At 37.2% G+C, this 14,710-nt stretch overlaps 1 protein-coding gene across 2 annotated transcripts in view; it reads right to left on the bottom strand.

Annotated features, from left to right (window-relative positions):
* Positions 1-14,710, bottom strand: part of TTLL7 (tubulin tyrosine ligase-like family member 7) — a 139,748-nt gene that overhangs the window by 59,997 nt on the left and 65,041 nt on the right. For both annotated transcript variants that reach the window (XM_005865700.2, XM_014539248.1), the window contains exons 8-10: positions 14,135-14,299; positions 8,828-8,986; positions 3,747-3,841 (exon numbers count right to left, since the gene is read on the bottom strand). In XM_005865700.2, coding sequence (XP_005865762.1) covers positions 3,747-3,841; positions 8,828-8,986; positions 14,135-14,299 — 419 coding nt within the window. The remainder of the gene's footprint in view (positions 1-3,746; positions 3,842-8,827; positions 8,987-14,134; positions 14,300-14,710) is intronic.

Here is a 14,710-nt window from a genome sequence, read left to right as displayed (position 1 = left end):
TTCAGAAAATAGAGTGTCAAAGAGGCCAGTGAGAATCAATTTTCAAGGGCAGGGTAGCATGAATTCCTGCATACATCATATACATGTAGCCTGTGAACTAGTCCTAAATAAGGGTCAGATAATCTAATGTAAGCTAATCCAATCTAAACTAAACTAATAAACAGTACAGTATTTCAGACTCACAGAACTCATGAGACTATAACTATCTTTTCTAGATTCAATTTTAATGATTCTAATTAATACTTATGGAGGAAAAATGATTCTTCTTATCAACACACCAACATCCCCAATATACAAGATTGACTTTTCCTTTTATTACTGAAAAAGCACCTTTTTTACTTATTACTATTTTACTATTTACCTTTACTTATTATTCTTTCACTTGTTCTGCCTATAGCCCCTTTTGTACTCTCTTGTCTCTGAAGACCCCATGCCAAGTGTTTCAGAAAATTATCTGAATCTGAACTCAAATTACATTATGCCATCCAAGTACAAAGGGGGTAAATTCTGACCCCTCAATATGAGGTTTGGTATTCTCAGGGGCTGTGATTTATACTCTGAGCTATGTACCAGTACACGATTTTGGATTTTCTTGAGACTGAAAGTATACATTTACACTATGAATTTTGGGGTACATATGGAGCCATACTATAAGTAAAGCATCATACTAAGAATTGTGTTCTGGCAGGCATGGGCTCAGTGGTTGAGCATCAACCTATGAACCAGAAGGTCACGGTTCAATGCCCAGTCAGGGCACATGCCGGGGTTATGGCTTGATCCCTAGTGTGGGGCATGCAGGAGGCAGCCAATCAATGATTCTCTCTCATCATTGATGTTTCTATCTCTCTACCCCTCTCCATTCCTAGCTGAAATAAATAAAATATATATATTAAAAGAATTGTGTAGAATAGCAAAGTATATGCTCCTTGACTTCAAGTAGCTTAGATAAAATTGAAAGGAAAAAATCTGCCATGCCCAAGTAAAAGAGCACAGAGCATAAAAGAGTAAACAAAGCAATAAGGCATGTCCTATGCAGACTCTAATTCCTCCTGAAGTTCAAAGAAAGAAAAGATTAACTTGTGCTAATACACCATAATAAAAGGTAGAATTTGAGTCATAGGCAGTAAGGAAAGGCATTCAGGATAAGGAACAGAATAAATCATCAATGAGAATAGGCTACACATGTGAGAAAAACCCTATATAATAAAACCCTAATATGCAAATCAACCGAACGATGGAACAACCGGTTGCTATGATGTGCACTGACCACTAGGGGGCAGATGCTCAGTGCCGGAATTGCCCCCTGGTGGTCAGTGCACTCCCATAAGGGGAGCACTGCACAGCTGGAAGCCATACGGCTGGTGAGCAGAGCAGCGGTGGTGGGAGTCTCTCCTGCCTACAAGGCAGGGCTAAAGACCCCTCAGCAGACATCCCCCGAGGGGTCCCAGACTGCGAGAGGGAGCAGGCCGGGCTGAGGGACCCCTTCCCGCCAAGTGCACAAATGTCATGCACCAGGCCTCTAGTAATGTGATAATCAGCCTAACTAAAACAGTTTTGGTTGGAGAGAAATAGGAAATAAGATGAAAAAGCTAAGATTAAGTTATATTATGAAAGGAACTTAGATTAAGTGTTGGCAATAGAAATCCAATTAGGTTCTTGAGCAGAAACATAACACAATAAAAAAGATCATCGTGATAGTCTGATTAAAATAAATATAAATAGGGAATCACAGAACAATTTATTCTATCCAAAAGTAAAATAGTCCATATAAAAATTAATCCAATAATATTTAATAAATAGGCAAGAATTTTCCTAGTGTTCTCAGCTCCTGCTTATGTTTCCATGATGTGCCCATCGCATACCTTGCCATAGTGAAATACAAGTCTAACACATATGCCCATGGAGCCCTCCATTTGGCTGGAGAGAAAAGGCACAGCTGCAACCTAAGCTTCATTAGCATAAGCTCTAAATGGTATGAATTGTGCTAAATTCTCTTAGTGGAACAACACTAAGAAAATTAAGAAAGATGAAGTCCAATTCTCCCTTCGTTTTAAGCCTAGAAATGTCTCACTGTTTCAATGTATATATCTCACTTTTAAGAAGACCGAAAACACCCATGGGTGGCAAGTCAAAAGACATGCCAGAAAGAAAAAGAAAATTCAAGGCCTACTTATACAGTAATAGTAAATGCAAAACAAAACAAAAAAAAAGTATAGGCATATTGCTTAAGTAATCCAAAATAATGATACACTGTGTAAGCTAAATAAATAAAAATTTATTTTTTCTTTTCATTTCTTTTAACATAATTGAGATATCAGTAGAATTTAGGCAAATCATTCTTTAATCTGGCAAAAGGAGGAGTCATATGAACATTTTTGAACAAATTTATATGTTTATCTCTTTTTCTAATGATGCTTTCCATGAAAGGTACTTTTCAATCAGGCATCTGCTAAATGCTTGGAAACATTTAACATAAACAATTTCATGGAAACATCCCACAGCTTCTTTAGAGCTCTTAAAATGACAAGTGGAACCAATTGAAATCATAAAATCTCTAAGATCAAAAAACCTTAGAGGTACTTTAACCCAACACCCTAAATGCTGTTTCAACACTTATAATTGCAAACATTTCATTACTTCTTTGAGAAGTTCAGTTAAACTTCTAAAATATTTATTTCATTGTGAGCCAAAAGCTTTCCCATATAATAGTGTTATGAATATTTGACATCCATGATCATATACACTGCAACCAGCAAACCTTCTTCTGGGTATATATCCAAAGGAGTTGAAATTAGAATTCATATAAATATCTGCACTCCCGTATATATTGCAGCATTAGTCACAATAGCCAAGACAAAAGCAACCTAAATGCCCACCAGTGGATGAATGCATAATGAAAATATGGTGCATAATACAACAGAGTATTATTCATCCTTAAAAAAAAGGGGGGGGGATCACACTGATGCTTTTCAATGGGAAGGTTAAGCCTCACTTAACAACTGCCTCTCTTTTCTGTTTACCCAGGTAACAAGATATATTGGGAAGACCTCTGGAGAGAAAGGCAGAAATTTCATGTTTGAGATTTTTTACTTTTTAAATGACCTCTCTGTTTTACTTTATTCTAAGGTGAGGAGATAATCTAGAGTGTTTCCTAAGGCAGTCTCCAATTCAACCTCATATTCTATATTACTAAACTAGAGGTCCGGTGCACGAAATTTTGTGTGTGTGGGGGGGGGGGCGTTCCCTCAGCACGGCCTGTGCCCTCTCGCAGTTCAGGATGCCTCGGTGGACATCCCTCTCACAGTCCAGGACCCCTCGCTTCTTACTGCCTGCCTGCTCGCTGCTCCTTACTGCTTGGCTTGCTGCTCCTTAGCTGCTCTTTAGTGAGTGCACTGACCACCAGGGGGCAGCTCCTGAGTTGAGTGTCTGCCCCCTGATGATCAGTGCACATCATAGCAACTGGTCATTCCACTGTTTGGTCAATTTGCATATTGGGCTTTTATTATATAGGATAAGTATAGCAATACTCCAACTTAACCATATTTTTTACTGTAGGTTCAGAGCCTTAAATGAGGAGAAGGAAAAACTGTGTGTTAGAGGAGAGGAAAAGACATTCGAAAAAAATAAATGGAATTGAGTAATTCAAAATATAAAACACAAAAAAATTCAAGCCAATTCCATGTACAAATGAATGTTCTATGTCAGATGTGGCGAAAATTTTCCAAAAAATGGAGGAAATACTTTACCTGATGTTGAGGAGCTTCAGTGCATTTAGCAGCACTCCCCTTTTTACATCATAGTCTATTTTCTGATCAGTCCCAAAGCTCGGAGCTCTGTTGATCTAAAATTTACAAAGAAAACAATGAGAGTAAGCAAATGTGGGTAGGCCAAAAAATACAAGGTGTTTCCCCAAAAATTGTATACACACTTTAAAAGCTGATAGCTCAATTTTGAAAATGAAGTGAATTTTAATAAACACTGCCTTTATAATTATTCAAAGTGTGTGTATATATTGGGATGCCCTGTATTCAATACAAATTTGTTAATCTAATGTGGGATCCCCAACCAGTAGAAGGACTCTACAATAAACCTCAAAGCTCTGCTTGGCAATGGACCGGTTACTATTGCCAAGCCTCCCTTCCCCATCACCCTAAGCCAGGGCGTAAGGAATTGATTATCACCACCCCTTTCAACCTGCTGTCTTGGCTCAGGATCTTCGGTCAGCGTATCTGCCCTCCCCCTCTCTTCTACTCTCTTCAACCAAATTACCCCAAGCACTCTGAGTTTTAACTTCAGAGAAGTAAAAGTGACTCATCCTTCCATTACTAACTAAAAAATAAATTTTGCTTCTTCCTACCTGGATCAGACAAGATTCATCAATTTTCATTTCCAAAGACACTGACTACATATTACTCAGAAGATACCATTAAGGGCAACTGCAGACTAACCTCCATGAACTTTCTAAGTATACAAGGACTCATGGGAATAAATGAGCCATGTGTGGTTGTGATGTCATTTCCGACATCATTGCCAGGATTTCATTAGACAAAAAGCAAAAAATAACTCTATGTACCCAGAAATCCATTAGACAATATACTACCACTTCGGCAGCTGGAGTTTTGTTTTTGTTGTTGTTATGAAAATGTAACTGGAACAGCAGGTGTTTAAGAAAATTAAACACTGCTGTGTTCACAACTGTAGCTTAGCTTCATGACCACCAGATAACCCCACAGGCTATCTAAAAACATATGCTACGGGTCATAGACAAGGGCTGTCTGATACAAATCCATCACCACAAAAGATAAGGTAGTTGATGACATGCATTTTACAATTGGCAGCTGAACGAAAAAACACATTAAACTTAAGAAATCATTCAGAAATACAAATGCCTCTAATTACGAATGTGGCATGGGATCACTGCAGAAAAATTAGTAAATAGAAGCTAAATAAAAGACAGAAAGATCACCTGTAGCCTGACTACCTAGTGTATTGTTAATCATTTAATAAATGGTATTCCAGATATTTGCTATGCATATTTATAATATTCATTTTACCTTCCCAATAAATGTCTATATTTAATTACACTATTTTACAATCCAAGTTTTCCTTTTAACAATATATCATGAAAATCTTCCATGTCAACATTTTGACAGATGCATGATAGTCTTTTTATAGAAATACTAGAGGCCCAATGCACAAAACTGGTGCAAGAGTAGGCCTTCCTTCCCCCGGCTGCCGAAACCAGCTTCCCTCTGGCACCTGGGACCCAGGCTTCCCTCTGGGTGCCAGTAGGCACTCAGGACCTGGGCTTCCCTCGCAGCCCCAGCTTCGTCCAGAAGGTCGTCCAGAAGGACATCTGGAAGGACGTCCAGTCTAATTAGCATATTATGCTTTTATTATTATAGATGCCAAACTGTATTTTTCCTTTGATAATTTCTGATTCAGAAGGTGATTAACATATTCCTGCCTGTGTGCTGTGCTCTTAGGGGAGGGAGTAGCTTGGTAATTGCAAGAACATCCATTTACTCAAGTGTTGTTCAAGTGTTATCTCTTGAAAGTGCAGAGAAAGGATAATGTCTTTTATATGAAAAATGTTTCAACCATTCCATAGTGACTCAAATCTCTAGAATTTGTAATACAATGATAGTTCTGCTATTACATGTAAGTAACAAATTATAAAATTAACCAAATATTTAGGAACTGACGATTATTAATTGGTTCACTGAAATGTTTTCTGTATAGAATCCCTTAGGTGCTCCATTCTAAAACTGCAGTCTGGAATTCTGCCAGGCATATCCCTTCTGCAGAATGGTAATCTGGGACAATACAATCTCAAACCCCTCTCTCATATCTATTTCAAAGTCTTCCTCCTGCTATCACATAAAAGAAACTGGTTGATGAAGAAATGTAACCAATTTTTAAACTAATACATGAAAAAGTTAAAAAAAAAACACCTTTTGTTCAATTAATGTCTTGGATTTTTAAAAATTTTATGAGAGTGGTACAAAAAAATATGAGAACCACAAATGGCTCACAGAAGAAACTCTGAAAATTGGGTTTCATACAGCCAAAATTCCACTCTGTAATGTTGATGGCTTCTCTAGTTTTCACTGCCTAAATTCTAAAGCAGACAAAACCTAGCCAATCTTATAGACTTAAAATTCAGCAGCTTGTAAAAGGATGCAAAAATGAAAATTATTAGGAAGCAAATTAAATTAGTATTATTTATTAACTGTCCAAATTACAGTTGTATTATCAAACAAACACAATCATTTCATGCACATATAAAAGTATCCAGAATAGATTCTGTGCTCCTAAATTACTGCTCTTCCCTCTGTCCAGTAACTTCTTCCCACCCCACCCCCATTTCTCCAAACCCCAACTCCTATCCCACCTTCTAAATACCTTTCTCAGGTGTTCCCTCTTCTGCAAAGATTGTTTTAACTCTCAAATACACACATGAACACAGAGAGGTTAGTCAGTTATTGTTTGTGCTGGCACCCTGCTTCCTACTTATACCTACAACCATTATCATAAAACACACATCTGAGTCCCCACAAGTGTTTGGTCTTATTCTCCTTGTAACTCTACCACCTGGCACAATGACTTATTGCAATTAATTCAAGGCCCTGCTGGCATGACTCAGTGGTTGAGCATCGACCTATGAACCAGGAAGTCACGGGTTAATTCCCATCAGGGCACGTGCCTGGGTTACAGGCTCGATCCCCAGTGTGGGGCGTGCAGGAGGCAGCTGAAACATTGATATTTCTCTCTCTATCTCCCTCTCCCTTCTTCTTTAAAATCAACTTAAAATACTTTTTAAAGAGAAATTAATTCAAGGATACTTAAAGTATGAGTATTCATATCCTTCAAAATTCAATGATTTTCCCTAAAAATGTTTTCTATGCTTGAAAATTTCTGCAATTTGCCTCTACAAATCATTACTGGAAATTATTCCAGTGAACTAAAAGTTATCGCATTCTCAGAAGCACCTTCTCCATTGCTCCACTGGATGGCGCCAAAAGGTTTTTAACTACGTATTAGAACCATTACCATTGCAGCTGAAAATACAAAGAAACAAAATCATTACATAAGGTTCTTTTCACTGTTTTAATATAATTAAATGTTCATTCTCCACAGCTTTTAGTTGTGTGTTTTTTTCTTCGAGTTTTTTAATTGTTCTGATTGATCCAGAAATGATGAAAAAAATGAATAGACAATGAAACTATGTTAATGCAAACAATAGTATTTAGCCATTGGTTATTGTGGAATTTTGTAATGGTTCTTATTTTCCTGAAAATGAAGGACAAAATAAAGTAGAAGAAACATTAATGCAAACAATGGTATTTTGAGCCTTAAAAACAAAACAAGACAGAATTCAACCATTCAGTCAATTCTGGTTTACCCAGCTAAGTTCCAATTAGGCCACTGCTTTTAAAAACTGTAAATGTCTGTAAAGTCATTCGTCCCTGCTCTTCTTGCAGTTCTACCTCCTGCATGTGCCTTCACTTCTTCCCCACCCATCAAGGATAAAAGACAAGTATCAGGGGTAGAAAAAAATACAGCTGAGAGCAGGAAAGGGTGACTGCAGACAAAACAATAACCCTAGACAATGTCAGGTCTCAGTACACTAGACATGGTGCAGCCAAGTGCTTTGATATCCAATGGAGGGAGCTAAAGGATAAGCAACATTCCTCATATTCATCTTATTTCTAGGGCCCGAGCAGGAGCAAAATGTGAACACCTGACAAACTGTAATTGGAAATATACATATTATTTACTCATAGTACATTCAATACACACAGGAAACCATCGGCCCTGTGGTTTGGAAAAGTATTCTTCCCGAAGAATATATTTTGAATGTTTTGATCTCACCTATCACTCATTCAATTTACTTTTGCAAGCCTTGATATTAAAGATGTAATTGCAAACTTCTAAATCATTAATAAAAAAGAGAGATAATCCAACTTAAAATGAAAGGTAATTGCTGCTGATATCTTCTATAGGAATATATTCCTCAAAAATATAACTAATCTTGTAAGCACGAAGTGTTTGGAAATGTGCTGTTTTCCTGATAAAGTTTCCTACATACAGTACTTTGTGACCATACACTCTGTGACCTAAGGTTTCTTCTGGATATATTATAAATTAATTAAGACTGGAAGGAAAGGTACAAAAAAATCTTTAAAAGAGATCATTTTTATTTTTTCCTGTATATTACTCTGTATTTTCCAGATGTTAAGTGACCTTTTATAAATAAAAGGAATGACAACTCTGCCCATAGCAGGGACGGGCAGCAAATCCAAAGGCACACAGCTGATGGGCGGGACTTGAGGGGAGGCCCAGGCATGTGACATGGCCATAAAGGCACATTCAAGCCACCTGGGTGTCAGGATTAATGAACCCACTGGATCGTCTCTCTTCCAGAGCGTGAAGGGAGACACACTGAGGACAGAGAGGCTGTGGTCCCGAGGCCCAGGCGCCCACATAGAGAGAGGAAAGACAGCACCCACATGTCATGAAGTGGTAGGAGCCCTGAGGCTGAGAAAATATTGGAGGAAGTAGATAAAAAATCAGTAAAAGTAGATCCACACATATATTCAAAATTCCTGGCCTAGAAATGTGATACTAATTTGGGAAAAGTAATATCAAACACATATTGATCCTTCTTAGAACTGTTCTGTTCCATGAATTTTCATTCTCTTCCTCCCACACACTCCATTCAGGCCTCTTTCTGCTCAGTCAATGAGACAACGGTGCCAAGTACACATTTAAAAACATTTGTTTTAATGCACAGTGATAAAATGTCTTCTTAAAAACGCCTTACCTCCAGAAGCCACGGCTTTAGCTTTCTGTCCAACAAAATATCAAATCCCAGGACTTCGAAGCAGACACTTTCACTCCCCGGAGGCTGCCCAGGTCTGCACATCCGATAAGCATGCAGGACATGAGGCTCTGCCACAATCAGAGTCTTAACAACCAGCTCCTACAAGGACAGATTTTCAAAAGGTGAAAATGCCTTATTTCTTTCTCATTTACACACGTGGCAATAAGGCCTGGACTTACAAACTAGCCCCGGGGAATCCAGCCCCACCACTGCCCTGACTTCCCTCCATCCAACTCTTCCCGGACCTGCTAAGCTCCCGCCACGCTTGTCTCCTCTGGGATCATCTCAGTAACTGTTCCCTCTTCTTGGGACACTCTTCTCCCCCTATGCCTATGTCTGCATCCTTGATATCCAGAGAGGCCGTCCCTGACCCTGGGGTCAAAACCACCACCCATCAGTCCTTACTGCATAACTTCGCAGCACAGAACCAGCCGATCTTCTCCTTGTTTTGTTAGAGCAGGGTCCTTGTGTGTCTGATTTACAACCCCATTCCAGTGCCTACCATAGTACCTCACATATAGGAGATGCTCAAAAACATCTGTGAACAAATGAGTAACCTAATTCACAAACGACATTATAGAGAATGTCCACTTGGACATCGGCTGGAAAGAGCGAGGGGAGAATCCCAGAGAGCTGGGCTTCTTCGTGCAGTGAGGCAATACTGCCACTAGGTGAGCTGGCTGGCATCATTTTCTGTGAGGACTCAGAATATTTCCGGGCTGAGTTACTGATGCCAATAAAGCAAAAAGTTGTTTTAACTGAAGTTGGAGAACAAGCTATGGATTGTTGAAAAGCTGCCCCACTAGTTTTTGCTTAGAATATATTGCCTTTGGAACTGCCTCTCTACAGGTACTGCTGCCAAATGTAAACTGGCAATAGTAATAACACCTGCTGCAAAAAGACTGACGAAGGGACAAAATGAGACTCCACGTGAAACTCTCAGTGTAGCGACCAGAGCACATTGAACCTGAACTAAGTGTTAGCAACTTAACTAAACTACTGTTACAGTTATTCTATTATTCCACTAGAAGTCCATCTCATATGTCAGGTCAGACACAAAATACCACTACCTGCTGGGCGCAATATTTAACCATATGGGAGAAAAATGGAAGGCAGAAATTAACCTCACTGATACCCAGAATCTCAACCCCGATGCTATCTGGAAGTAAGGGTCAGAGATGCCATGAGGTTGTTCTCAGAAAATTTTATTCAAAATAACAAATTAAAGGTAACACCAAAGAATTTAAAGATGAAAGACAAAAAGCACTCCATATAAATCTTTGGAGATATTACTAAAACAACTGGGGAGTACCAAAAAAAGTTAAAACCTTGGCTAATAAGTGTCTGTGTAGAACAAGACAGTGAGGGGAATTAATAGACCCTGATTACCGATCTCTGTTTTTTTCTACATAAAAAACAACACATTTTTAGAAATATAAAGGCAAGCTTGCAGGTATATGTGAAACCAGGAGTGATATAATCAAGCAAAAATCAAATTTCACCAATTCTTTTCCAAGTATCATTGCTTTGAAATATGATTTGTAGACTTGTACACAAAATATACAAAAAGGCATTCAGTAAAAATGGTTTTATAAATGATTACAATCATTTTTAATCTCTATGGCCTGATTTTCTGTTGATTTTCTATTCATTCTTGTTAAGCACAAAAACACACATCTCTGTGCTTCATGGAAGGTATTGCTAGTTTTTAGATATAGGCAGTTACTTTTTTAAAAAATTACCCCCAAAAAAGAGGTCATTAAAAAAAGCCTCCTAAGTTAAATTCATAAAATTTGTAAACTATTAACATTACGATAAAAATCTACTACATTTGCCTTTTCTACCTCCTCCTATCATTCTCTTTTTACAATATAGTATTTTGTTGATTCACCTTAAACACAGAGATCTTTACAAATTATATGTAATTCTGAATAAAGACAAAATTTTAAATAACTAAATAAATGCAGACAATCTGACAAGATAAATGTAAGAAATGTACTTGGAAAAGTTAATAATTTAATAAGTTATTAATTTATTTAAATTATTATATAAATTTATTAATTTATTAATTGATTACTTATAGATTATTAATATACATTCTAACTAAGGTAGGCAAAAGTGATGCAAAATTTAGCCATTCATGGAAGAGATCATGAATGTGTCAGACCTTAATAGACTCACATTGGTCATGTTTAGGTCATATCTGAAAGTTATACTTTAGGCTATAACAGAAAAGTTAATTGCTTAACCTATTAATAATATTAGCCTTACTTCTATACCTTCTCCCAATTTAATCATGTGGAAAAAGTACCACTTATAAGCTCATGATACTCACTTTTCTCTGATTGATTCTCTCTATACATACTTCACCAAGGTGGCCCAACAGGTGCCACCTTTTCACAAAGACATTCCCATATGGACATGAAATATTTGGTAAAGAAAAAAGAATATTGGAGAGTATATAAAATGTCCTTGGTCTAATCATCAAATAACCTACTCATTAAATCGTCCAGGCAATATCATGTACCATATGATCTTCCATCAAACAGCAACTGCCCCAACATAAATTTCTCAACTCTGAGTCTTCTAATGCACTATGATAGTAAATCTATCATTAGAACATTTTTTGGAATTTCCGCAGAATTGGCCTTGCTAAAATAAATAAGTAAATAAACATAGATTTATTGTAACCAAATTCTTGTTTGGAGGTATGCATAGTAAATCTATCATTAGAACATTTTTTGGAATTTCCACAGAATTGGCCTTGCTAAAATAAATAAATAAACATAGAATTATTGTAATCAAATTTTTGTTTGGAGGTATGTAGTTTCTCAGGAAGATATAATAGAAAGTAAACAAGTTGGTGGGCATCTAACCAAATCCAGATGACAAACATTTTTCATGAGTCCTACATTTTTAAAACTTTTGAATGGATTGTCAATATTTACAAATCTGGGGATTTACAGCTTCTATTGACAAATTAGGAGATGAACCACCCTGGGCCCAAAATATCATGTGCACCAATAGAATAGTGCTGAGTGATATCTATGTCCTTCAGACCTCTTTCTTATGCTCTTCAAATTAGCACAGTTCCCAGCACACCCCAATTGATTCTATGCAAACGTCACTCTTTTTCACTTGTCTGACATCTAAGAATCTTTGGATTTATGTCCTGTGACATAAAATATAAGGAGTAACAAACATCAACCAACAATCAACCAAAGATAAATATAATGATGTTTATTTTTCTCTCTGATTTTCTCAACTGAACCAAGTTCAACTACCTATGTACTTTCATGTCCATTGCCATTACAGATTTATTTAAATTATAAATTATTTGTCCCCAAAGAAAAGCCAAATCAAATTATATAGCCCTTAATCACATTATTTTCAGTAGACACAGTCTTCTAACTTGGAATACCATTTTATTTAATACTTCTGCTAGAATTAATAAAGGGTCTGTTTCGCCAGAGTTATCTTCTCTTATCTGTTTCCTTGTTTCTCTTTACCTTTACCTTTTGGAATTTCATCCATTGCCATGGCATTACATATCAGTCGCACCACAAACACATTCCTGACTGCTTGATCTTTCTACCTGAGACAGCATTTCAGGTTCAACACATCTAAAGTAAAATTCATCATCATAGCCTCACAGACTTTTAAAAGCTTAGTTTGGAAGTCAATGCCTCCAAGAAGTCCTCTCTCACCACCCACCCAAAGCTACTGTATGTGGTTTCCTCCACTTCCCACAGAATCCACTGCTTTCTCCTCTGTTGTGCTTGCTACACTGAATTTCAATAACAATTTTTGTGCTGGTTTTTCCGGCCAAACTATGTTTTTCAAGAACTGGAGGTGGAACTTATAAATCTTCAAATTACCAGCCAGAGATAGGCTTATATTATGGGTTCAATAAATGTTTACTGGATAAATGAGTGAATAAACAAATAAATAAGTAAAACTTTTTCCCCTCATCTGTTCATCATCATAGCCTCACAGACTTTTAAAAGCTTAGTTCAGAAGTCAATGCCTCCAAGAAGTCCTCTCTCACCACCTACACAAAGCTACTGTATGTGGTTTCCTCTACCTCCCACAGAATCCACTGCTGCCTCCTCTGTTGTGCTTGCTACACTGCATTTCAATAGCAATTTTTGTGCTGGTTTTTCCTGCCAAACTCTAAGTTTTTCAAGAACTGGAGGTAGAACTTATAAACCTTCAAATTATCAGCCAAAGATAGGCTTATATTATGGGTGCAATAAATGTTTACTGGATAATTGAATGAATAAACAAATAAATAAGTAAAACTATTTTCCCTCATCTGCAAAAAACTAAGTTCTAAATCTTCTCAAAAATAAATTCCTTCCTACTCTATTTCAGATAATGCCACCTCCATTCTCCCCATAATTACTCCTTAAAACTAGAAGAATCACTGAGTACTTCTCTCCCATTCTGAACATTCAATTAATCCCAATATTTACCTCATTGCCACCCCCTTTATTTTGTTCAATTTAGGCCTTTCTTTTCACTAAAAGTTCTCCCAAGGGCCCTCTTCTACCTACTCTTGGTCTTCACTCTAACCCATCCCACACCCTTTTTCAGATGTACCTTTTTAGTTCATAGTCCTTGACCTTATTATTCTCCTCCCTTAAGCCTTGATTAAGCCTGGACGTTAAGCCTTGATTTTCAGACCTAAAATTTAGCCTCTACATATCTTTTCAGCCATAAGTCCCCATGCATCTCCCACAAATACCAAATGTACCAACCTGGACCACTTAACAGTACTCTCATACCTCTCCACGCTTTTACTTATGTTTTCACCTCCACCTAGAATTCCTTCTCCCATCCCTAGCAGTGAAAATACTACTCATGTATCAAGGTCCATCCCAAATTCTACTTCCTTCATGAAAACATGCCTTATCTGCCCAATCTAATGTAATCTGCTCTTTATTTAAAATGCTTGGTGATCTTTTCATTTAATCTGAGGAAAGACTACCTGGACCACTTAACAGTACTCTCATACCTCTCCACGCTTTTACTTATGTTTTCACCTCCACCTAGAATTCCTTCTCCCATCCCTAGCAGTGAAAATACTACTCATGTATCAAGGTCCATCCCAAATTCTACTTCCTTCATGAAAACATGCCTTATCTGCCCAATTTAATGTAATCTGCTCTTTATTTAAAATGCTTGGCGATCCTTTAATTTAATCTGAGGAAAGACAGTCATAATTGTGGAATAGTATACTCTTACTGAAATGTCACTCCAAAACTTGGCGACATCATGTTGATTTGCTTGCAGGAATTCCGTAAACCATTTGATGGAGCGTTTGCTGCCCTTGTTTTCCGTCTCGTCCCTTTCAAAACGCTCATTGTGCTTGTTCACAGAGTAGTTTGTCAGGTGCATGTATAACTGGGTCTGTAACAAGTAAGAACCAAAGGTAACACCTATGAGATTCTTGAACCGTGAGATTTCACAGAAAAGAAAAGCATCCAAAGATGAAAGATGATTTTAAAGTTTAAAATATACAGATTGAAAATTTCACAATTACTTTGATAATTTCCAAATTAAATGGAATGGCACGTTTCCCTTAACATGACTGTAGTAATCTATATCTGCCACAGAGAGCCTTAAAATAATAAGAATCTATGGAGTAATTAAATGAAAATGTAAAATTGTATATTGCTTAGTAAGAAAAATGCTCTTTTGTTCATTTTTTTGTTCGCTTTTTTGGTCACTTACAGTTTGGGGGTGTGTTTTTTTAATTTTATTGATTTTTTACAGAGAGGAAGGGAGAGGGATAGAGAGCCAGAAACATCGATGAGAGAG

The sequence above is a fragment of the Myotis brandtii genome, unplaced genomic scaffold (assembly GCF_000412655.1).
Source record: "Myotis brandtii unplaced genomic scaffold, ASM41265v1 scaffold21, whole genome shotgun sequence".
Classification (NCBI taxonomy): domain Eukaryota; kingdom Metazoa; phylum Chordata; class Mammalia; order Chiroptera; family Vespertilionidae; genus Myotis; species Myotis brandtii.
Note: the sequence above shows the minus strand (reverse complement) of the source record. Positions and strands in the feature narration are given on the sequence as shown.